The sequence below is a fragment of the Caretta caretta genome, chromosome 4, assembly GCF_965140235.1.
Source record: "Caretta caretta isolate rCarCar2 chromosome 4, rCarCar1.hap1, whole genome shotgun sequence".
NCBI classification, from domain to species: domain Eukaryota; kingdom Metazoa; phylum Chordata; order Testudines; family Cheloniidae; genus Caretta; species Caretta caretta.
This window is the reverse complement of record NC_134209.1, coordinates 83,087,501-83,109,201: the sequence shown is the minus strand read 5'-3', so window position 1 is coordinate 83,109,201 and position 21,701 is coordinate 83,087,501. Positions and strand designations below refer to the sequence as shown.

The 21,701-nt window shown below is 41.7% G+C and overlaps 1 protein-coding gene and 4 long non-coding RNA genes across 7 annotated transcripts in view; 2 read left to right on the top strand and 3 right to left on the bottom strand.

Moving 5' to 3' along the window:
* Positions 1 to 398: 398 nt before the first annotated feature.
* LOC125635828 (uncharacterized) lies at positions 399 to 10,377 on the bottom strand. 2 transcript variants are annotated; one of them, XR_007356387.2, is made up of 6 exons: positions 10,190 to 10,377; positions 9,714 to 9,806; positions 7,344 to 7,560; positions 3,890 to 3,949; positions 3,496 to 3,527; positions 399 to 2,218 (listed from the first exon to the last, which is right to left on the bottom strand). It is a non-coding gene; the product is annotated as an uncharacterized LOC125635828 (long non-coding RNA). The 2 variants fall into 2 exon arrangements; XR_007356389.2 differs by lacking the exon at positions 3,496 to 3,527 and having other exon boundaries at positions 10,190 to 10,376.
* Positions 10,378 to 10,490: 113 nt separating this feature from the next.
* On the top strand, positions 10,491 to 14,079 carry HAND2 (heart and neural crest derivatives expressed 2). Its single transcript, XM_048846995.2, has 2 exons — positions 10,491 to 11,703; positions 13,406 to 14,079. The coding sequence occupies exons 1-2, from the start codon at positions 11,155 to 11,157 to the stop codon at positions 13,502 to 13,504; spliced, it is 648 nt and encodes a 215-aa protein (XP_048702952.2). The 5' UTR covers positions 10,491 to 11,154; the 3' UTR covers positions 13,505 to 14,079.
* A 3,308-nt stretch (positions 14,080 to 17,387) lies between these two features.
* Positions 17,388 to 21,701, bottom strand: part of LOC142071911 (uncharacterized) — a 5,462-nt gene continuing 1,148 nt past the window's right edge. Inside the window, exon 2 of the long non-coding RNA XR_012668140.1 lies at positions 17,388 to 17,953. This is a non-coding gene — a long non-coding RNA (uncharacterized LOC142071911). The remainder of the gene's footprint in view (positions 17,954 to 21,701) is intronic.
* Positions 20,469 to 21,701, bottom strand: part of LOC142071912 (uncharacterized) — a 1,904-nt gene continuing 671 nt past the window's right edge. The window contains exon 2 of the long non-coding RNA XR_012668141.1: positions 20,469 to 21,701. This exon is cut by the window's right edge and continues 331 nt beyond it. This is a non-coding gene — a long non-coding RNA (uncharacterized LOC142071912).
* LOC125635463 (uncharacterized) overlaps positions 21,292 to 21,701 on the top strand; it is a 30,606-nt gene continuing 30,196 nt past the window's right edge. For both annotated transcript variants that reach the window (XR_007356277.2, XR_012668138.1), the window contains exon 1: positions 21,292 to 21,701. This exon is cut by the window's right edge and continues 118 nt beyond it. This is a non-coding gene — a long non-coding RNA (uncharacterized LOC125635463).

Sequence of the window (21,701 nt, the reverse complement as noted above, 5' to 3'; positions counted from 1 at the left end):
TGACAGTTACAAAACTCAATGGTCAGTGATAGTACTGAAGGTGTGGGTGTGCGCCTGTGGGTGTTATATACATAGTGTGTTGAGAAAAGGATTCTAGGGGAAATATCATTTCCCAGGTCTGCAGTATTAAACCAGGTGACAAACTATAGGTCCCACCCTGCATTCCTTGCTCTCCTGTTCACTTAAATTGTTGGCCTGGGTGTTCAAGGAATGCAGGATGTTGCATTATGACAGTAAACAGGAACCAGAATAAGGCACAGAAAGCAGAATTAATCAAAATCTCCCTAGTGAAATAGAAGCTAACATTCTATGCTAGTAGCAAATGAAACAGCTTTATGAAATATTAAAGTTGTTTTATAGTAGGACTTGATTCTGAGCATGTAAATTCTCTGAAGACATTATGTACTTAATATCTTTTTATTGCATTGGGTGGCTTAACAATCTCAAACATTAGTGATTCTGGGGCAAAAAGAGAAGAGACAATTCAGTATGTCCATTTTAGATTAGATTATAGAATTATTCCAGAATTATAATTCCATGTAAATGTGTAAATTTTAAAAAGATGCTTTATATGAGACAAACAACACTGCAACTAATCTTAGAATGTGTACCCACAGTGATCATATGTGCGCTATCTACTGATAGGAATCAACCCTGCTCCCATGGTTGTCAATGAGAGTTTTGTTGCTGAATTCAGTAGGAGCCGAATCAGGCCCCTATAAATCAAGAAAGTGTGTGTGTGTGTGTGTGTGTGATATTCCTACTTTCCTATATAAATAACTTCAAATGTATCTGCAAAATATCTGAATCATAAAATTGTTGAATTACTGTGTTTTTCTGCTAGAGAGAGAATCCATAAAAAGAGATTTATGGTCATAGTTCCCTTTTGTGTTCTATTATTTGCCTTTATCATAAAAGTTCTCTCAGTTCACAGCAAAGTAAATATAACAGCTTTGTTAATAGTGCGCAGCCTGCCTTTTCTCTGTTAAATGCAAGGCTTAGAACATAATTTGAGTTAACTACTGTTTTTGTTGATATTAGCTAGTTGATTGTTGCTCCTGACTGCAGACATCAACCTTACTCCAGGCCTGATTTACGCAGAGGGATTGCTAGGCAGGAACTAAAGTGGGCCAGGGCTAGCCCACAAGTCTATAGGAATCCATTCAAGCAGCTTGAAGTTTTATTCTCCCTGCAGCAGATTTAAAGCAGCTTTGTACAACAGTCAAACAAGAATAAGCGCTGTGGAAAATATAACAAATCAAAGTAGCAGTTTAACAGAGAGACAGAGAGATTCATTCCAGTAAAGCAAAGACTAACCACTTACAAATACCTGCAAGGGCACAGCTTGCGAGTGTGTGACCTGCAACAAAAATGCTGTCGGAGCAGAGAGTGTGGCTTGGAAAAATCACAAGCCTAGCTAGCAAGCCAGGAACTGCGGTGAATGGCCCGAAGGCTGCATTTGTGAAGGGGGTTTTATTTCTGAGATCACTGGTTTAGTAGCACAACAGGCTGGTTCATCCCGCACTTTAAAGGGTGAAAAAGAGCGGGCGGGGGGAGTTTGCCCCAGTGGGGCAAGGAGGTAGCCACAAGCCATCCAGTAATTACAAAGCAAACAAGGGTGAAATATTGGATTGGTCTCACTCGTGACAAGATCTACGCTTTTTGCCGCCAATTTGTTTGTGGAGCTATATTTAAAGACGCTTGATTGAGGAAATGTTGAAAATAGCAGTTAGGGTTTCCCTAATGAGACCTCTAGAGGAAAGCGGTGGCATTCAGGGGGCTCCAGGAGAGTGAAGGAGGTGGAGGACCAGCAGTTAACCCTTTCCGGACCTGTAGGAGCTTATCACACGCTTGCAAGACCAAAAGAAGGGGGAAAGTGTGTGGGGGGGAGGGGTTTTCACCCGGTGACGGTTACATTTGCAAAGAAGGGGGTTTCCTTCACCAGAGCAATACAGATACTGATTTCAGCAGTGGAGGAAGTAAAGTCCTTTGCTGCAAGGACATGCATGTACCGTATAGCCCACCCCGATCGAGATCTTTAAAGGGACTGCGTTCAAATGTGAAGCGAATGTGCGAGCTGCTTCGCGGGTTGGGCTCCCCTGTGCGCAGGAAAGAAGCCTCTCCCTCTCCGATCTGATCGCGAATTGGGGCGGGGAGGTTGACACCGTCGCTCAGCTATGCAGCTTGATTGAGATGCTGGGAGACAAAAGGCCGGGTTCTGCGGAAGATAAATGGAGGGGGAACATCAGCGCCTCAGATCAAAGGCGCAGCATCTCAGAGCCCAGGGAACGCAGAGTCACCCAGAGACAGTGTTTAAAACAGCGATCTCGCCCACGTCAGACCACGAGGGCTGATCGAGGGGTTAAAAGCATCTGTAAGTCATCCCCATGCGCCCCCTCCACTATTCAAATAGCCTTAAGCGCCTAGGTAGAACTACCTGAGCTAGCAGGGCCTGACTTGGTCCTTAGCGTGTGTGCGGGGGGACTCGTGTCCTCTGGCGAGCCATACGAGGGGTACAGTGACCGTGAAGTATTCTGCACACTGGGAATCACCCCTCCCAGAGATGGCGTTTTGGTGCATTCCCTTGCCCATGTAATTCGAGTGACTTGAGCTGCTTTTATTCAAACTATAATTCCTTTAATTTCTCAGCCTGCCACTCAACTATCAATCCAGTAGCACAACGTTAACCCAATGGCATGCTACTATAACGGTGCTTATTCACAGCCCCCAATGTCTAAATTCTGCTCTGCTCCCTGAGTGCCCGCTGAGTTACCAAGGGGCAAGTTAGTTATTGCGTGTGCATGCCTGGCAGACCACTCCATGCTCATACAGCGTTCAGTGGAATTAAGTGTGTATGATAGTTTGTGATGAGAAGCCCTGGCCCCTGAAATGCGATATTTGACAATATATTTGAGGAGGAGGACTCGTATCACCAGCCACTTTCCATACTTCGCGAGTTTAAATATACATGTGTGTGTACCCAGAGAGATACAAAATCAAATTATAGTGTACAGGATTTCTCAATACATTGCCATTTGATTTACTCTATTGGGTAATAACACTGCTAAGCATAATGACAGGTTTCAGAGTAACAGCCGTGTTAGTCTGTATTCCCAAAAAGAAAAGGAGGACTTGTGGCACCTTAGAGACTAACCAATTTATTTGAGCATGAGCTTTCGTGAGCTACAGCTCACTTCATAGGATGCATCAGATGAAGTGAGCTGTAACTCACCGAGGCTTATGCTCAAATAAATTGGTTAGTCTCTAAAGTGCCACAAGTCCTCCTTTTCTTACTGCTAAGCATGAATATTTTAGCTGAACTTTTCACATGTGGATAAAAATGTGTTCTAGAAATTCCTAAAAAGATTGTGAATGTAATGAACACATAACAAGATTCGTAATAACTGAGGCCTTGTGAGTTTCCTTTCAGTGTATTAGTTGCTCAATTTTTCTTCCTGTGTAAAATTTCCTAAAGGGTGCACAAGCTCTACTTACATGCTCAATTATCGCCTGTCTGAATCCTATGGCTATTAAATAAATACAGATGAGATGTTTAGAAAAATCTTATATTGATAATATTTTGACAACTGCTAATGTTTGAATAACTGTGTGGAATTCAGTCCTGTTTCAGAATTCTTGTCTAAATGCAAACACTTGAATGATGCTACTTTCACTGTTTTCTTTTTAAATAATCTGTTAATTAACTTTAATTTAGTAATATCTAAATCGTTTTCTAAATATACTTCAGACAGTTTATAAGGCACATAAAATGTTAAGTAAGGCATATATGTGTTTCTATAGCTATACTTATGTGTATCTATATATGAAGTAACGTTGTTTATTATATACATATAATACATACAGAGTTTTTGTGATGGAAAATATTCACCTGGACGGAGATCAAAAGGATAGTCTTAAAGTATCTAGTAAAATGGTTCTTTAGCTCCTGCTGGTAAAAAAGAAAGACAATGTTAAGATCTGTAGTTACATAAAATATTGATTTTTATTATCACATTAACACAATGCTATATCAATGAAGTCGTTTCATTTTTTTCTATAGATTTTGACAAGTAAATTAAATTTTGGTCTTTATTTCTTAATTTCTTCAGTTTCTTTCGCTTTCATAAAATAAGTGTAAAAAATAAAAAGTTTTTGCTGTTCAAAGTGAGTCAAAGAAACATTTTTTTCCAATCACATATCGGTTATATAAGCTATAACAATAAATTATACTACTGATGCGCATTTCCAGTAAGCCTCCTGCCTTCTGTGTTTATGTTATGACATTTCTGTTTGTAATTATTTTTATTTTAATTTTGTGTCATTTCTAACATAAGCCAGAACTTTTTCTTTTCAAGTTTTGTACACAATGCTCTCTTTTTGATAAGATGTTCTTTCCTATCCTCTTTTAGATTTTATTCTCAAATGTTTATACTTCTATATCAGGAGTTTTCCAATATTTCTCCCTTGTCCCTGCCTTACTTTATTTGTTTGTGTGAAATTTAGTTTGAAAGGAGATCAGAGAGAGCAGGAGGGGTTTGTAATAAGAGAATGACCAAGTGACCTAAAGGCTGATTATGTGTCATTAACTGGAGACTTGGTGTATCCAAATTACCAAAAAGACGTCACTCAACTAGATCAATTACATTTAGGTACATATATAGGAATTGTAGTGGATGCAGCTAAACACACTGATGCTTCTGAACAAGTGTGTTACACAACATTTGCTGTAGGCAGCGGCTTTCAACCACAAGTCTTTGTATTTGAATAATTAGTGGGTAAGTCATAGCACAATATGATACAGCAGGTAGATGAACGGAGTGGCACAGAAAGTACGACATTAACATTTGCCCAAATATGTGCAGTTTGGACAAAATTACAGTTAATTGTCGAAGCTCCAGTGGGATAGTTTTAGGTCAAGTAAGGTTGCTTTTTATCTCTGAACACTGCTTAAAACCAAATCTAAATTGAGGGTCTCCATTAATATTGACAATAAAAGTGCTTCTTTTTTGTTGTCATAGAACCAAAGTAATGCCAGCAAATCTTTGTTTCCCGCGAGCACGTAAACCTCATGTTCTCAGGAAAATATGTATTGATCAAAACAATTCCTTTCGCCCATACAATCCCATCAGCACTGATTTTAAAAGCAGCTTTAAAACACAGTTCCCCAATGAATGCAAACAATATTAAAGGAGGGGAAACTATGTGAACACCACAAACGCATTAAGAAATATTGTCTGTTCAATAGAGTATTTTATGAAGGCTTTATTATTCTTCTGGCAATCACTGGATTTTTAAAATTCTTTTATGTGGCATCAATACAACTCTGTATCCTTGGTCCCAAATAGAAGCAATCTTTGAATAATTGCTCACACATGCAGGGGTAAAATTGGTATGCTCGTGTGTTTACTGCACATCGTTTAAACTTACAAAGCGGACGCTATCTTGTTGTTGGGGGTTTATATTCGCGTATGTATAAAATACACACTTAATGGCAGAGATTATCATGCCTTAAATATTTGCACCCTTCAGTACCGATAACAGTAACGAACACCAGGGTTCCTCTACGTCCATCCACAGCAATTAAAGCAGACTTGTGGGGCTAAATTCTGCGCTTTGCCAGACCCGTTGAAATCAATGATGTGACTGCATGAGGGTAACTGAGCTCAACTAACGTGGCAAGAGTTATTTTCATTAACAGGAATTGACAGGTTTGACTTCAAATGATATTTCTCCAGCATCCCTTCAAAACTCCATATTATTGCAGGGTTTCTATGTTAAGTTTAGTTTATGGACTTCTAACTGGAGGTTTAGTAGTATGTAGATTGCCATCCATAGGGCACCTTGGTATTTAGACACTTCAAAATACATTTGAGAATTATCTCTCTTTCTAATATATTTGGTCTCAGGTCAATGACATTATGCACTCTATAAATTTGAATATGTCTAAACTTTTAAAACTAATCAAAGGGAGCCAGTGCTTGCTATAAGGTACTCAGGGCACAAACAAGGATAAGGGGAACCCTGGCTCCTCCAATGAGGTGAAGAGGTCAAACCCAGAGTTGGCTTGTAAAGGCCCCAGTTTTTAACCACTCACAAAAAAGGTCCATCTTTCTGATCATCTGCTCCCAGCCGGGTCCTGTAGTTCGAAGAAGCTGGAGGTACCTGATCTAAACATTTCCAGCCACAGGCCAGATTTTAAATCCTCATTCAAAAAGTCAAGATTCTGTGTTCCATAATATTTTGGAGGGATAAGGTAAAGGGGAACTTAAACACTAAAATTGTGTATTTTGTTTTGATTACTTAGAACCTAATTAGGAACAAAGTGTATTACTATCTTCTAAGCAAAATCATTCTGAAATCAGAATAGAAAAATTCATAAGCTTATTCATGAAAGATGCTGGAGACACTTCTTTGGCCCGATCCTGAAAATCCTTACTTACATGAGCTGTTGTTACTCAAGACAATTATCCCATTGAGCAAGGGTAACTACTTCCTTGAGTAAGAATTACCTGTGCGAGTAAGGCTTTTCAGAATAGGGATATCCAACCAATGTGCACCATGGATTATTATTTTTTTAAGTTATTAAACTAATGTTGAGAATTGGGTGATGCTGGATGAATTTGGCTCTTCAGGAAAGACATATGTATGTGCTATTCTTTAATTTACCAGGTATTATACTATATTTCAGTTTTCAAAGCTGTAGATTCCATTGATTCTTTGCTTTATATTTTAATCTACTTTCTCCCTCTCTCCTTGGGAGCTTTTGTGTGTTTGATGGTTTGTTAAATTCATCTCTCTATTTTAAAAATAACATAAAATAGGGTTTAGAAAAGGACAAGACTTATTTGGATGTCATTCTCCTAAAACACAAAACATGAGGTTCTATTCCTTTGGCCTGTTTAATTTCACTAACCCTTAAGGCCTGTTTACTTTTATTTATCTTGGGTAAACAGAAGAAAATAAATATGTGAAAAGACCACTATTTTTCACAAAACCGTGAGCTATCTTCTCTTTTTAAAATATTTAATTTAATTCTCACTGCTTTCAAAAATATCACACACGACCACGCTGAAAAAATGTTTTTCCAACAGCTATCGTGCACTTTGAATCTTTTCCGGCGGGGGGAAAGACAAATAATATAGATGCAAAATAAATGTTTGAGCTGCTCTCTGGCTGTTTGGGAGAGGAAAGGGGGAGGTATAGCGTGTGTGCACATATGATGAACTACAGTGACAAACACTGGGACTGAAAAACAATTGTGATGCTTTGCTTCTTTGGGCTGCAGATTCTGGTGCACAGTGTCTTGTAAAGCAAATAGCGATACACTTCTTGGCACTTCTTACTGCACTTAGGGAAGGTGAAGACGCTGCTGCTGAACTGCGCCCTCCGTAGGATTCCTCCTGCTGGCACAGATCATCCGCTGAGCTGTGCATGACAAAATGCCATGTACTCAGTTCCACTATGTTACTAAGAGACTTTTCTCGTCTCTTGCTCTTCTTGCTCATCCAATTCGAAAAGACTTAACCGGTGGATGCAGAAGCCTAATTTATTGCATTATTCCTGAAATACAATAAGAGACGAAAAACATGTGAAAAGTCAAAGCCATACTCAGCATTGTATGCACCAAGATATCTTACTTACAGTGCGCTAGTAAATATCGGTCTGTTTATCATTTAGATAAAGATGCCCGCCTGACTTGCGAACATTTTAGCAGTTAAATCAGTGACACATCAGGAAATCCGATGTTTTAAAACAAAGTATTACTTTTAAAAAGTAATAATACAGTGTATCACTTATGTTTATGAGAGGAAACGTACTGAGCTAAGAAATATTTTTTTAAAATTCATTTTAGCTGCAGAGATTTCATATGCTCTGGTCAGAAAGAAAAAGAATATTGCGAATCAAGCTATTATAGGTGGGTTTGTATAAGTACTTACATTTGAGAACACACATGCTGCATTTGCTCTCAAACAGACTTTATAACTTGTATATAAAGAAGTACTGGAAATTTGTATTTAAAATCCAGTTCCGCGCTTAACTTTAGCGAGGCTTTTATATAGAAATAATTAAGGAATAATGATGTTAGCTTTGTGGACTGAGGTTCAGATCAGTATCTTTTACTACTTTTTCTCTGCCTCATGTTTTCCGTTTCTTTCATCACTTGAGATGTTATCGGGACAATAGTAGCGGTTCACCAGAAACTTTCACAATTACAACGCAGTCAGAATTATATTGAAAAGCTCCTAGGGCATTGCAATTAAACACAATTTAACTGGGGGTGGGGGAAAGGGGGAGATTTAGAAACAAATATACCCATTCGTCCTCTGCAGGGCTATCTTCCTCATAAACCAAAAATACTTAATCAACCCCAAAGTAGCAAAACGTTAAAGAAAATCAAGAGACTGGATCACTGCAACATTCAAACAGTATTTTTAATCTATCTATTTCGACACTGGCATTTTAAACACACAGTCATTTTTCACGTGCCAGTATTGTACATACACTGTTTCCTTCAAATACTGAAAATTTGAGCCCACCATTTTCAGTATCCTGCCTTTAAATATAAAAACGTTTTGAACCCTTGAATAGAACTGCATATACAGTTTTGCACCCAGAGACATATCAATGCATATACTTATATTTATATCAACTATGCATTTAATTTTTATCGTTCTCTGTATATATTTGGTTAAACTCTGTATTCCTCGATTGGACAACATATGTATGTACTGGGATTCACTGTTCTGTGAGTTTTCACACCACCTCTGTTTGTCTCAATTGGCCTTTTCTCCTGCCTGTGCCAATGCAAATTTTAACTCGGAAGACAGTTCTTGATTTCATTATTGTAGAACAGAAACAAGCTAAACAAACTGAGCATGGTGCCAACAAACGTAAATACCGCACGCTTCTTCTTTACATTTCTTATTGTTTCTTTGTTTGCAAATATATTGCATTATTGCCATAGTGGAAATTAGAAAGCAGCCCTTGAATACGCTCTTGTAATGTAACAGCTCTTGTTTAACTCCGCTTTTACTCCTCGGAATAACAATACACAGGAAGAAGCATTTGGGTTGTTTGTTGTTTTCTCCCAAAGGGCATGTTTTCTGTTGCTTAACCAAATATATCTTAATCTTCAGGGTATCATATTGAGCATTTGCAGCAATTGGACCTGAGTTTCCTCTCGTCTCCTTGCAAACTCCTGCATCTCTATCTCTCTTTCTTAATTTACGACCCACCAGCTCCTGTTGACACAGTTTTCCACACTGACTATATTGTAGTATTGCATTCTAATATACACTGAAGCAGTCTATCCAGTAGCCAAGACACCTAAGGTGAGTATTTGATATTTCACAGCTATTTAGTAATATTCTGCTGCATTTGAAGATGACAACAATTTCTTGGCGCAAGTCTCGCCTCCAAGTTACCAATTTCCCTGTGAATTACAACCTGAGATTCATTTTCCCGTTATAATGTGTTCAAGATAACAAAACCAAAATAGCTAAATATCTAATAGATTTCCTCCTGGCCTGACTGTTAAACAAACCTTTAACTATTCCCTTTCGATAACTAAACCTGCTTTCCACAGGTGCCTGGGGTTTTTTTTTTTTTTTTTTTATTGGTGAAGGAGGAATGCAGAGTGATATTTATATATTTGTTAATAAAAACTAGAAAATAAGCTCTGAACATGCTGTAAAAAATATTCGGTTACTTACCAATCAGGCTAGTTAAACAAGCATGCAACTGATTTCAGGCATATAACTGGTTCGGATGAATACATGTCCTGGTATGTACATTAACTCAGCAAGCTGGAAGAGAATCGTTTGATTTGTTTTTATTCTTCTTATTTAAAAGCAACTCATTCTTTGAAAACCATCTCCCTGACCCCATTGTTTGCTTATTTTAGAAGTCAATTTCTATAAAGTCAGATCCAATCTTTTCGTACTTGCAACTCATGTCCACTGCCTATCCATAATAACTGCATTTCTCTCTGCCTGAAAGCGTTCTGCTAGAACAATACGCTAAAGTGTTCCTGGTGTATGTACATCACCATTGGTTAACCGGCAAGTGCCTCCTGAAGCTGTTTTTATGTTTTCCTCTGCTAGATCCACACAACGCACTTTGTAAAGCAATAACTGAACTGACCGAGCCGCTATTTTTTTCCATCAAAATTCTCGGCGACATACCGTACCTGGGTTGAAATGCTCCAATATTTTGTTTTAATGAGTTTATTTAAAAAGAAGATTTTGCCGTACTGCATCTGCTAAACACTTGCAATAACCTCTGCCTCCATGATAAAAGTTTTTTTTTTTCCTCTCTTGTTTTTAATTATATTAGGGGCAGCCAATCCTAAAAGAGGAGCTCGGCAATTAGCAACGCGAACATCAAAAAGTTTTATTGCCCAGCGCCGGAGGCCCCGCCCCTGCCGCGCGGGATTGGCGGAGAAAGCCTCTGACGACAGATATTAACACGAGCTGCCCGAAAGATGTAGCTGTACATGGAGATCGTGCTGGGAAATTGTGCCAGTGCCCGGCGCATCACCAAGCCTGGGGGAATCGCCGCCGCCGCCGCCGCCTTCCTGCTCTGCATCGCCAGCAGCCGGGGCAGGGGAAGCGCGGCTTGCGGGCCGGCGGGCTGCCCCGTGCCCGTGCCCCCGAGCGGGGCGGAGCGGCTCAGGCCGGGGGGATGGATGCGCGGGGCTCCCAGTGAGCAGCCCCCGGCCAAGGGGGAGCGGAACCTTACCAGAGCCTTTCATGCCCACGGCCAGCGCCGGAGCCCGACAGCGGGGGGGCGCTGCTGGAGGAAGGGCGGGTGCCTGTCACGCAGCCCCGCGGCGGTGAAGGCAGAGGCGGGGGCCGCGGCGCGGAGGAGGCGGCGCGGGGCTCGAGCCATTTTGTCGGCGCGCCGCAGCGCCAGGCCCCGCGCGGAGGAGACGCACCGCATGAGCGGCCGGGGGCGCCCCGCGCCTGCCGCCCGGCGAGAGGGGAGCGCGCTGGCTCTGAGCGGGACTCTGCAGCGCCCTATGGGGAGCCGGCGGCCGGAGAGGCGCTGAGAAGAGGCGGGCGAGCGGCCGCGGCGAAGCGGGGGTTGAGGCAGCGGGCCGGGAGGGGGGAGGCTTGGTCCCGGGGCGGGGGTGGGGTGCGCTTGGGCTCGGGGATGAGTTTGGTGGGGGGCTTCCCCCACCACCCCGTGGTGCACCATGAGGGCTACCCCTTCGCCGCCGCCGCGGCCGCCGCCGCCGCCAGCCGCTGCGGCCACGAAGAGAACCCCTACTTCCACGGCTGGCTCATCAGCAGCCACCCGGAGATGTCGCCCCCCGACTACAGCATGGCCCTGTCCTACAGCCCCGAGTACGCCAGCGGCGCGCCGGGCATCGACCACTCCCACTACGGCGGGGGGCCGCCGGGCAGCGGGCCGCCCGGGCTCGGGGGGCCGCGGCCGGTGAAGCGCCGGGGCACGGCAAACCGCAAGGAGAGGCGTAGGACTCAGAGCATCAACAGCGCCTTCGCCGAGCTGCGGGAGTGCATCCCCAACGTGCCCGCCGACACCAAGCTGTCCAAGATCAAAACCCTCCGCCTGGCCACCAGCTACATCGCCTACCTCATGGACCTGCTAGCCAAGGACGATCAGAACGGGGAGGCGGAGGCCTTCAAGGCAGAGATCAAGAAGACAGACGTGAAGGAGGAGAAGAGGAAGAAAGAGCTGGTCAGTACATCCACGGGGGGAGGCTGTTGCTGTTGTTTGCAAGGGATTACTCTGTGCTCGTCCTTTCTTCCGGCCGTGCTGGGCACATCTGGCTTGGGGAGAGGCTGCTAGGTCAGCCAGGCTCCATTCCAGATCCCACAGAATGTATCCCAAATGAAATACATCATGGTGTTACACAACACACACACGCCCCAATACACTAGCGCTGCATGTAGGGAAGTTGATGTAGGTAACGTATACTGTGTGCCTTGGTTAATGGAGATGAATGAATGTTTACGGGGTTTCTGTGTATGATATATGGTGTGTACATGTACGTGTACCTATAATCTGTATTAATGGATGTACCCATAATAATATGTGTTATCGCTGACAAAGAGAAGTGAAGACTCAATTCACTTCGGTGCAGGCGCTGTTCCAAGTGACGGGGGGGGGGGTGATGTTAAAATGTACATGTATTTGGGGTGGGAAACTGGCATCTGCTGTGTGATGAAATATTTCAGAATTGATATAGCCTGCAGCAAAATCGGGTGTTGGGTCAGATTATAACAGTTAAACCATTCCTTGCAGCTGCACACAAATGTCTTAATCTTAAAATGTGGTTTTGTATCCTTTATTTTACATTAGCATCCCTTCAGTACCTACTCTGCTCCATTCCCCCCACAGTATTATTTGAATTACAGTTTCTAATAATAATTCTGTCCTGTACACAAGCAACCTTTCATAGCGCAGAAGCACCCTGCAATCTGTTCAGATAAAAGAAACTGCTCACAGGGAAGGCATGTACCACTTGAATTTAACTCCAGCACAGTTTTGACAAAATAATGCACAGCCCCACCGTTTCACTGTAAATTATTCTTGATTGTGATTTATGCTTTTGTTGTTGGGTTTTTGTTCTCTTTCCTTCTTTCAATTTAAGGCGAAGTAACTTTTTGTGTGGATGTTAACTGTCGGTGTAGGCCTGATGGTTTTCTCAGGCAAAATTCCCACTGATTTCAGTGGGACCTCAGTAAACACGACAGGATCGGGCCTTATATGAATGGATGTTCACTTCTCATAATATATTCACAATGCTGTTATTTAGTGGAATGCTGACATTAGATAGAATGGTTATCATTGACCTACTTGTAATTCGGGTCTTCTTATAAATTACCGTTCCACTAAAACCTCAAGTGTGTCTGTATATCATATGATATATAAATGTAATTTATATTTGAAATAAAATATACACTCCTGAGATCTGACGGGGAGGGCCGCTTAACCCTGAAGAATGACTGGTGCTGTAGGTGGCTTTTTAAACCGAAGAAGCTTTGTTTACGTTTGGAAATGAGCCGCTCTTGCACTGAGGGTTTGCCACGAACGCGATCAGTGCAAAACAACAGCACGGTCTCTATTTTGCAAATCATGAAACATATAAATTGGTGTGGTGGTGTTGGTGTTTTAAAGTACCCGCAGCTTTCTACGAAAAGCACGTAAACAGGCGTTTGTTTGTCAAGCTTTCTAGCCGAAAGTTTGTCCTGTAGCTTGGAGGCCTCTGCAGGAGCCTGCATAGATCTTTGTAGATGTCTATCGCCAGCTTTAGATTTCCCTCTTCTGAGGGGGAAGAAGACAAGGAGTGGGTGGCGGAGGTTACCTAAGAGGTAAAGGAATATAATTTCTAAACTTCTGCTTTGTTTCTCTCTTTTTTTGCACGCTGTCTTCCCAGAATGAAATATTGAAAAGCACAGTTAGCAGCAACGATAAGAAAACCAAAGGGAGGACTGGCTGGCCGCAACATGTCTGGGCTTTGGAGCTCAAGCAGTGAGCGCTGCAAGACTGAAGGACTCAAGGAAATCTCCTAGACTCATTAGAGAGATTTGATCTGAGGACTTTTTGTATTTGGAATCATCCAGTTTATTTATGTGCAATTTCTCCCCCACCCCCCAAAATGTGGATATTCGAAGAAAAGCATTCCATATTTTAATATGAAGAGGAAACTCCAGCTTGGTAAGGGGTAATGTCGTCTCGATAGTTTCGTGAATGTTACTTCTCTGTTTGTATAGAACACACGGGAAAAATAGAAAAGAAAGGGAGGAAAAGACTCCCTGGCATTAGTGTGTATGTGAAGTGTATCTTTAATACTTGGCCTTTTGGATATAAATATTCATGGGATTATAAAATTATATTTCAACAGAAACAGTTGCACCAATGTTTCAGTTGGCTTGGTATTTACTATGGTAATTTTGTTGTGGTCGTTCAGTATTTGAAAATGTTTTCAGCAGCTATTTGTTATGTGCACTTCCGTCGTTAAGGGCGAAAAAAGTGGAGTTTAATTAATATTGAAGGTGTAAACGTTGTAAGTATTCAATAAACCACTGTGTGTGTTTTTTACAAAAAAAATCTTTTTATGTTTTATACCTCAAATGTTTTTAAATAACAACGTTGTTATAGTTTTCATAATATTTAAGATATTCGGAAGTAAACTAAATTATAAAGATTGCCTCTAAGTTTATTTTTAAGCAAGTCATCGAGTGAAAGGTGGCGGGGGGGGAGAGATCTCACCAGCAGTGCGCGTGTTAAAGGGGAAAAAATACAGTTACGCTAAATATAAATTCCTTGTGGTAGTGTTTTCCAGGCATGAGATTTAATGCTAACGGGCAGTGGACATAGGTACAAACCTTGGTCAAATCAGAAGTAATTACTGATATGCATGTTTTCCTAAAAAAGACAAAATCCTACATTAATAAGAGCTCTTGAAACACGAGTCACTTGAAATATAATTTTAGGAGTTTAGATATTAAAATTGTAATTTAAAAGTGTGCGTGAGGGAGAGAGAAGTGTTGTGAATTGATTAAATCTTCCTTGGCGCTTATTTCCTGCAGCCAGAGCTAGTTATTTGTTTTCCCAAGGTGACTGCACGCAAAGCCTGGAACGAGAAAGATGTTGTATAGGGTTATATAGAGAAGACTTTGATTCCAGCTACCTCAATGGGCTTGGGCTGAGGGTCCGCAAAGGAGGCTTTGCTATAAGTGATGATGTAAAGGGTAATTTTACATCAAGTAAGAAATAGTGAACAAGGCAAGGGATTTGGGAGGGAAAAACAAGATTTACAATGAGATGCAGTGAACTTAATATTAACTTTGTGGTTCCCAAAATTCTCCTGGGCCGCACGTTTCCAATCTGCCACATTGAACACTTTTTTTTTTTTAATCCTCTCCTGTCTCCAGGCTAGCAACTGCCTGCCATTTGGCCCCTTTGCTTTTAATGCGTAAAATTGCTTCCCTCAATCCCATCTTCCATCCTTTGTATCTGAACAGTTAAAAACTACCATCTTTGTCCATCACCGCTCCTCGAAATTGACTATTCACCTTGCCAGTCCAACCAAAGCAAATGTTGAGCGTATTGCAGCGTTCCGAGGACTGGACACTTCCTACTATATTTACACCTAGAAATCCAGCCTTGTAAACTGTTAAACTTTTAAACAAGCGGTTTACCTAAGGAAGCTTTCAGGGATGATGGAAAATGGTTTCTATCTGTACTGTAAACCTCAGTTTAATATTTTTGTGGCCTCAGGACTCTTGGACGAAGGTAACCTAAATCAATCTGGCTATCTTACAAGGTACAGGGATATATACCTACTCTCCTTCCTTTATGGTAGTGCCTAATTAAGTGGCTTGTGGCCAGCTCTGACAATAAGAGTAGGTAGATTTGCAATTGCCCATAAAAAGATAAGAGAGCCCTTACACCGTTTGCCAGTCTTTCTGACAATAGGAAGGTTGAAGGGTTAGAACAACTAAGCAAAAGTGATGTGCCCTTTCTCCCTTCGGGTCAGGCAGCCTGGGTTTGTGTTTGGGCGTAGGGTTATGTTTACAGACACTTGCCTTTGTTTATAACACTTCGAGAGAAGAGTCTCCCTTTTGTTTTCTTTTCCTTCCCTGCTAGCTTCCCAGTCGATAGTGGAAGATCACCCCCTGCTCCATTTGTGTTTGACGTTGCTAATGTTACCAAGGTAGGTTAAAGGCTCCAATAGTGCAGCTATTAAAGTGGGGGACTTTTCGAGATGCTACTAATTACAACTCCAGATTAAAGAGGTATTCACCGGTAACTGTTTGTCTGCAAATACCCGGTTGTTTTTATCGATCAACTGAATCCTCGTACCACTGGCTGTGTGTTTAATACACGCGTTTAATTTGTGATCTTTAAGCACAAGCCAGTCGTTTAGAAACACGGAGCTAGGGCAGTCTTGCCCTAGCTGCATTAGGCACTAGTGAAAATACTCTTTAAAACTGCTTTTTCTTTGTGGTCTGTCCTTTTCCTTGTTCAGGAAAACAGCTTCCTTTTACTTCCAGCGCCACGCGGGGCTGCAATCTGTATCTGGCTACATCATAGCCGAGCGCCTCTCTGGCAGATTCAGGATGCCATTGTGAAGATAGTAGCCTTTTTGGCTTTTCCTATACAAGGAAAATTAACTCTCCCTTTGCATTTCATTTCTCAAACTGGCTGCACCCTTGGACCCGCTAAAAGGGATCTATTTTAATTGCTTGGTAATGAGGATGTTGCCATTTTCTCAGGAGCAATCATTCCTGGAGCTAAATCACAAGAGCCCTAGACAGGCCGGAGCCGACAAAAATGTAGGTTTTGACGTTAAAAGCTAAATGGGGAAGCAGGGCGGTGGAAGGTAAATTGATGGTAGATTGGGATGTCAGTGTGCCGTGGCCCCACATCTCCTAAAGGAGCTGTGTGCCTGATAACATTCTGAATGGTGAACCCGAAGCTTTTCCACAGCCATACAGCCAGCTCTCTGGGAAAGAGTTTTAAAAGAAACTGTATCTAGGTTCCTAAGGTCATTACTAAACATATTTGCCTCCTCATATATTCCACGTCTGCCCTCCTTGATAACTACTCAGTGACACAGACTGTTCGCTGATATAAAGGCACTTATGAACAGATGGTAATGGGAAAATATCAGCGTACTCTTGCTAGTTAATATTTGCGAGGCCTTTCCATACTGTTCTACAGGTAATCTGAGAGGAAAAGTTAAGAATAAGGACAGAGGTGTAAAGTCAAACTCTATAATTATAATTTGCCAAACTAAAAGTTCTGTGAACATTTTCAGTATTTATACAATATTTTATATACTTCATTTTTAAATAATAGCTCTACCTGGGTTGTTTTGGGAAATGAATTCACAACGTTATCTGTGTCCTCTGCCTCAAAAACAACGTTCCTTTTTTCTTTTGATGAGAAAAAAAAATACCTTACTTTAAAGTTGTCTCCCTTTGCTCCCCTCCAGATTCTACAAACTCTTACTCACGTGAGTAATTATTCTCTCTCCGGTAGTCCTACTGAATTCATTTGGACTACTGGGTGATTAAGCGTTTATAGAACGTAATTTTAATGTAAAATAACATGGAAATATACCATTAATGATTCTTAAAATTAAACGTAAAAGGTCGTGTTTAAGCTAGAAACTCTAATAAGTAGTTTTGAGATAATATTTGATGGAGCAGATTCTGCTCTCAATTACACTGATGTAAATCCATAGTGTGTGGAGTTACTCCAGATTTAGAAAGCCTGATCCTGATTTCGCTGAAGTCAATAGCAAAACTTTCATTGACTTCGGTAGGGTCGATCGGGCCCTTTCGTGGGTGTAAGTGGGAGCAGAATTTGTCCTAACACTTTTCTTGTGATTCAGATAATAACAAATGGATGGGGGCATGGCACATTTTATATTTTTATTGAGAATAAGTGTCCTAAAAGCTTAAGTATTACAGTGGAATTGAAACAAGGGAATTCATGGCTAGTTCAAATGTAGGAATGGAAACGGTTTTCTGTTTTAACGGTATACATATTAGTAGCGTTAGTTTGGATTTATTGATAGATCCTCTCCCCCTCTCTCTCTGCAGGATAGATTAGGTCTAGTATGTGATATAATTGTTCTTGAAGCTTACTCTTAGATAACATTTTTCATGTTTTTCAAAGCATTTGCACAATGGGGGGTGCAAAGCCTATGTTTTCTACTATTCAAATGACTTTGGAAAGTATGTAAACATGACATCACTGAGGGTATTCTGATGTAATAGTATTGAGTCTGGATATTAAAGAGGAAGCTCCTTGATTTTTAAGTAGCAGAAATGGTAGTGGGAGTCTTCAGGTTTTATGCATCCGGTGATGATGAAGATAGTTGATACCGTTCTTTTTGGAGTCCTGGCTGTCATTTTTGGTTGTTTTATCAACACTCCACGCTGTTAGATTTCCAAAAATCTATGTTTTCCTGGGGGAAGAAGGAGGAGAGAATATGAATAACCGATTTTTCACCTATCAGTTTACAGTGCCCAATCTCCCAGTAGATAAGTAAGGTTAATTTATCATTTTCAAAGATGGCGTCAAAGATAGGTGTAATGGGGCCTTTCTATAAAGGTTGTGGATACCCGACAGCTGAAACTTCCAGATGTAAATGTGCAAAGCACCAAGATTGCTGTTTCAGAGAACAAACATGAAGCAGGAGCCCCACGATGACGCTGCATCATTTTAATGATATAAAATATTATCTTTTGCGCCTGAAAACATATTTTAAATCCTTCTACCCTCAACCCTACAAGAAAAAATCCTTCATTAAGTGATAGAAAGGAAGCGAATCCCACATTTCTGCAACTATAATCCACTCTGTAATAACTAGGGTTTATCATTTTTTGCAGGCTATGAAATATGTTCCCCTTCAAAACCAGCTCCAATCTTTTCCATTTCTAATTGGCCAATTACTGCTCAGCTGTTTTAGCTTGCACAGTATAATAGAGATTAAAGCGGAGTTGTTATCTGAATTATATATTCACATAAATTCTACAAAGCATTTGGATTCGAAAGGCCTGTTGCTTTCTGGGAAGTCTTTGTGGCCCTTCCCCCTACTTCCCCCAAACGCAGTATGATGTTTCCCCCCATTTTCCTCCAAAAATTTTGTTGCTTTGATGATCAGATTGTAGAGCCCTGATTACAAATTTATTCTTAGGCACTAGATACGTCTTTATATCTGCTATTAGAGACATCTGGGAGTGATTACAGCCCGCCCTCCCCCATTTCTGCTCCCTCTATCTTGCAGCAAGAGCCTAGAGACATGTTGACGTCAGATCAGACGGCTAGGAGCCATCCTGCTCTCGAGTTGGGTGCAATCATCGCCGTGCTTTCCAAACTCTATCTAAAGTCCAGTCCGCCAGCTGGAATGCGGATGCAATGGGACGGGATTTAAAAAAAAAAAAATCTTTACTTTTAGCTCAGAGGATTTTGCTTCTTGAGGTTTCCAGCCAAGCTTGTTTGTTTACTTCTTGCCAACATCAGAAATAGAGGGAAACACCCCAGTGCATTCCACGCTGCAGATGCCCTGCACTAGTGTTTAGCGGTGGAGTCTTTCTCCGTTTGCATTCGATCAGAGCGCTGTCTTCCAAAGTAAATACCAGCGAGGCAGCTTTCCACCTTATGTATTGGCAGGAACAAATTAGTGAAGCAAAGTGCAACTTTTACGTTCCAGGAATCTGTGTCTCGGGCTCCCCACCCCCCACGCACAAAACCGCTATCCAACATGTAGTCCGATTTACAACCAGCTGGGCGAGCAGGAGCCTTTAGCACAACAAAATGAGTTTCCTAGCTCAGTGAACGCTAGCGCTGCTGGCAAAAGAGATGACTTTGCACCTGTTATTAGATTCTAATGAATCATATTTAATTCAGGGCGGTGAGAATCTAATAATAATTAACGGCTTGCAGTTTTGTGCATGGCTCAGCAAGATGCATGAGCATGTTATGGGGATATTTTTATATTATTCTGTTGCATCGTCCTCCTCATTATTATTTTACACATTTTAGGTGACAGTTTCGGGGAGAATAAAGCAAAAAAAAAATTAATAAAATACAGCGTTGGCATTTGGCGCTCATTCCCAATGCTTTAACAGGCCTTGTAAGAATGCGGACACTTGTGAAACTGTCCATTTCAAGCGGCACTATTGTCATATACAGAGAGCAGGGATTAAAAACCTGTTGATCTTGTCTCTCAAGGCGAGAGATAATGGTGGCGTATATGTCTGAAGGATTAAAGTCTCGGGGTAAAATAGTATCACCAAGAGAAAGAGCCCTCTGTGCCCCTAAAAGGCTATGGGGGCCCATTTCTAGCGCTGTTCCAGCACAAGACCACGACGCTCTGCCGTGTCTATCTCCAATCGCAAAAGGAAAAGGAACGTTTCCTTGTTGCATCAGTGAAAATGGTATGCTTTGCTTTCCGCGCCCTACCACCTCCATAAAGAAAACATGTAGCATTGGAGCTTGTACCAAAAAAAAAAGTAAAAAAGAAACCTGCCCAAAACCCTGAGTAAATCCCATGCCAGAGCTGTGGGAGAGAGCTCTGTAACTGTCACGGATAGTGTGCAAGCCAAAAAACTGTCTAACGGATGCCTTCCTGGGCCCTTCTCGTTGGGAAGCTGCATTATTTGGGTCAGAAACATCATCAGATACAGGAATGTCTGCATTCAGACCGTGGACCGAATCCTACAAGCCCTACCGCTGCATGTGGTCTCGCCTAAGTTAATGGGGGCTCCACGAAGAAACAAGGACGACAGGCATGGGGGAGGCGAAAAGGATTTGGCCCTATAAGCTTGTCCTGACGAACGAAGGAAAGAAAGAAATCCCAGAAGCGCTTATAGTCAATAGAGAACTGGCCTTTAGGTTTGTTATACTTGAATAATACAATCAGGAGTCCGTTTCTGAGGCCAGCAATGGTACATTAGTGAAACAATGGAGCTCAGTAGGTCTGTATTTCGAACCTGTTTATTTGCTAATCACGAATGGCGTGTAAAGAAGAATTCTCCCTGGGTGTGTGGCAGCCCAAAGTATTTGAAAAACGGACAGCTATATTTTAATGCATAGCAGAAGACTCTCTTTCCGTCCACGTATATTGAAGAAACATGTGGCGATTATAGAGCCGTTGAGTCTCCTATACGGGGTCTCTATATGCCATATGTTGCAACTGGCTAACAGAGCTGCGTATGATGAATACAAAACAATACATACACGCAAATTGATAGAAATTTAACAATGGGTCTAAGAGAAAAAGAAACAACTATAATAAAATACGGGAGGAAAAGGAGATTTAAAAAAAAAAAACATCATTCAAAAGCAAACCAGCATCAGGTTTGCTTAGTCCGTTGAAACAAACATACGCCAAATGGCCTGGTCTCCTTACGGGTACTCAATACCTGAGCAAAGATTCAATAGTGGGCCCAGAGAAAGAGGGCAACCCGAGTGGCCGTGTAGCCGAATGAAACCCTTAGGGGGTTCAGTCAGTGCAGTGTATGAAAAGGAGTTTTTCAAAAACAGAAACCGAGACTTGGAAGGGAGGGCCGGGGGTAGCTGCGCTTGTGTTGTTGTGCGGGTGGATGTTAGGCTAGCAAAAGGCCTGGCCTTGACTGTCCTTCATACTTTTCTAAAATCTGGTTTTCATAGAGGCGCGCAGTAATTGCCTAAAGCCATAACTGTCTCTGAAATTATTCATTAAAGTCATTCTGAGGAATCTCACAAAGCCAGTTCTTACATTTATGGCCTTTGCATCATCAAGATATGACATCACCCTTCATCCCTTATTATTACTGTTATTATTTATTTATTTTATTATTAAATTGCCACAGAAGGGTGTTTTTTTGATAATTAGTCCAGGTATATTTCCCCCTTTTGGCGAAGGAGCGTGATGCAGGTCCACCAGACACCCTTTGATTGAGGAGGGTATTTTGGGGAGTTGCAGTGTTGTGCAGAAGATCATGTCTGTGCCCTGTGGTGCTGTCAGCTGTGACAGATCCCAGATGCAGCCGCTACTGTATGGCAGATTGAGTTTCTCAGCAGAAAACTCTCTCCCTCCCTCCTAAACGTCTTCAAAAACCTTCTCCAGATACTGCAGGTCACTTCGGCTGAATCGGGAAAAGTTGAACAAAAGTTTTCCTTTCGCTTCTTCTCTCTGGCTCTCTGCTAGGGGAGCCCCTCTCTGGTCC

Excerpts from the sequence above, each read along its gene's own strand:
- HAND2 (XM_048846995.2), top strand. The coding sequence starts at position 11,155 with ATGAGTTTGGTGGGGGGCTTCCCCCACCACCCCGTGGTGCACCATGAG. Across the intron at positions 11,704-13,405 it reads AGAAGAGGAAGAAAGAGCTG|AATGAAATATTGAAAAGCAC; the intron begins GTCAGTACATCC and ends CTGTCTTCCCAG.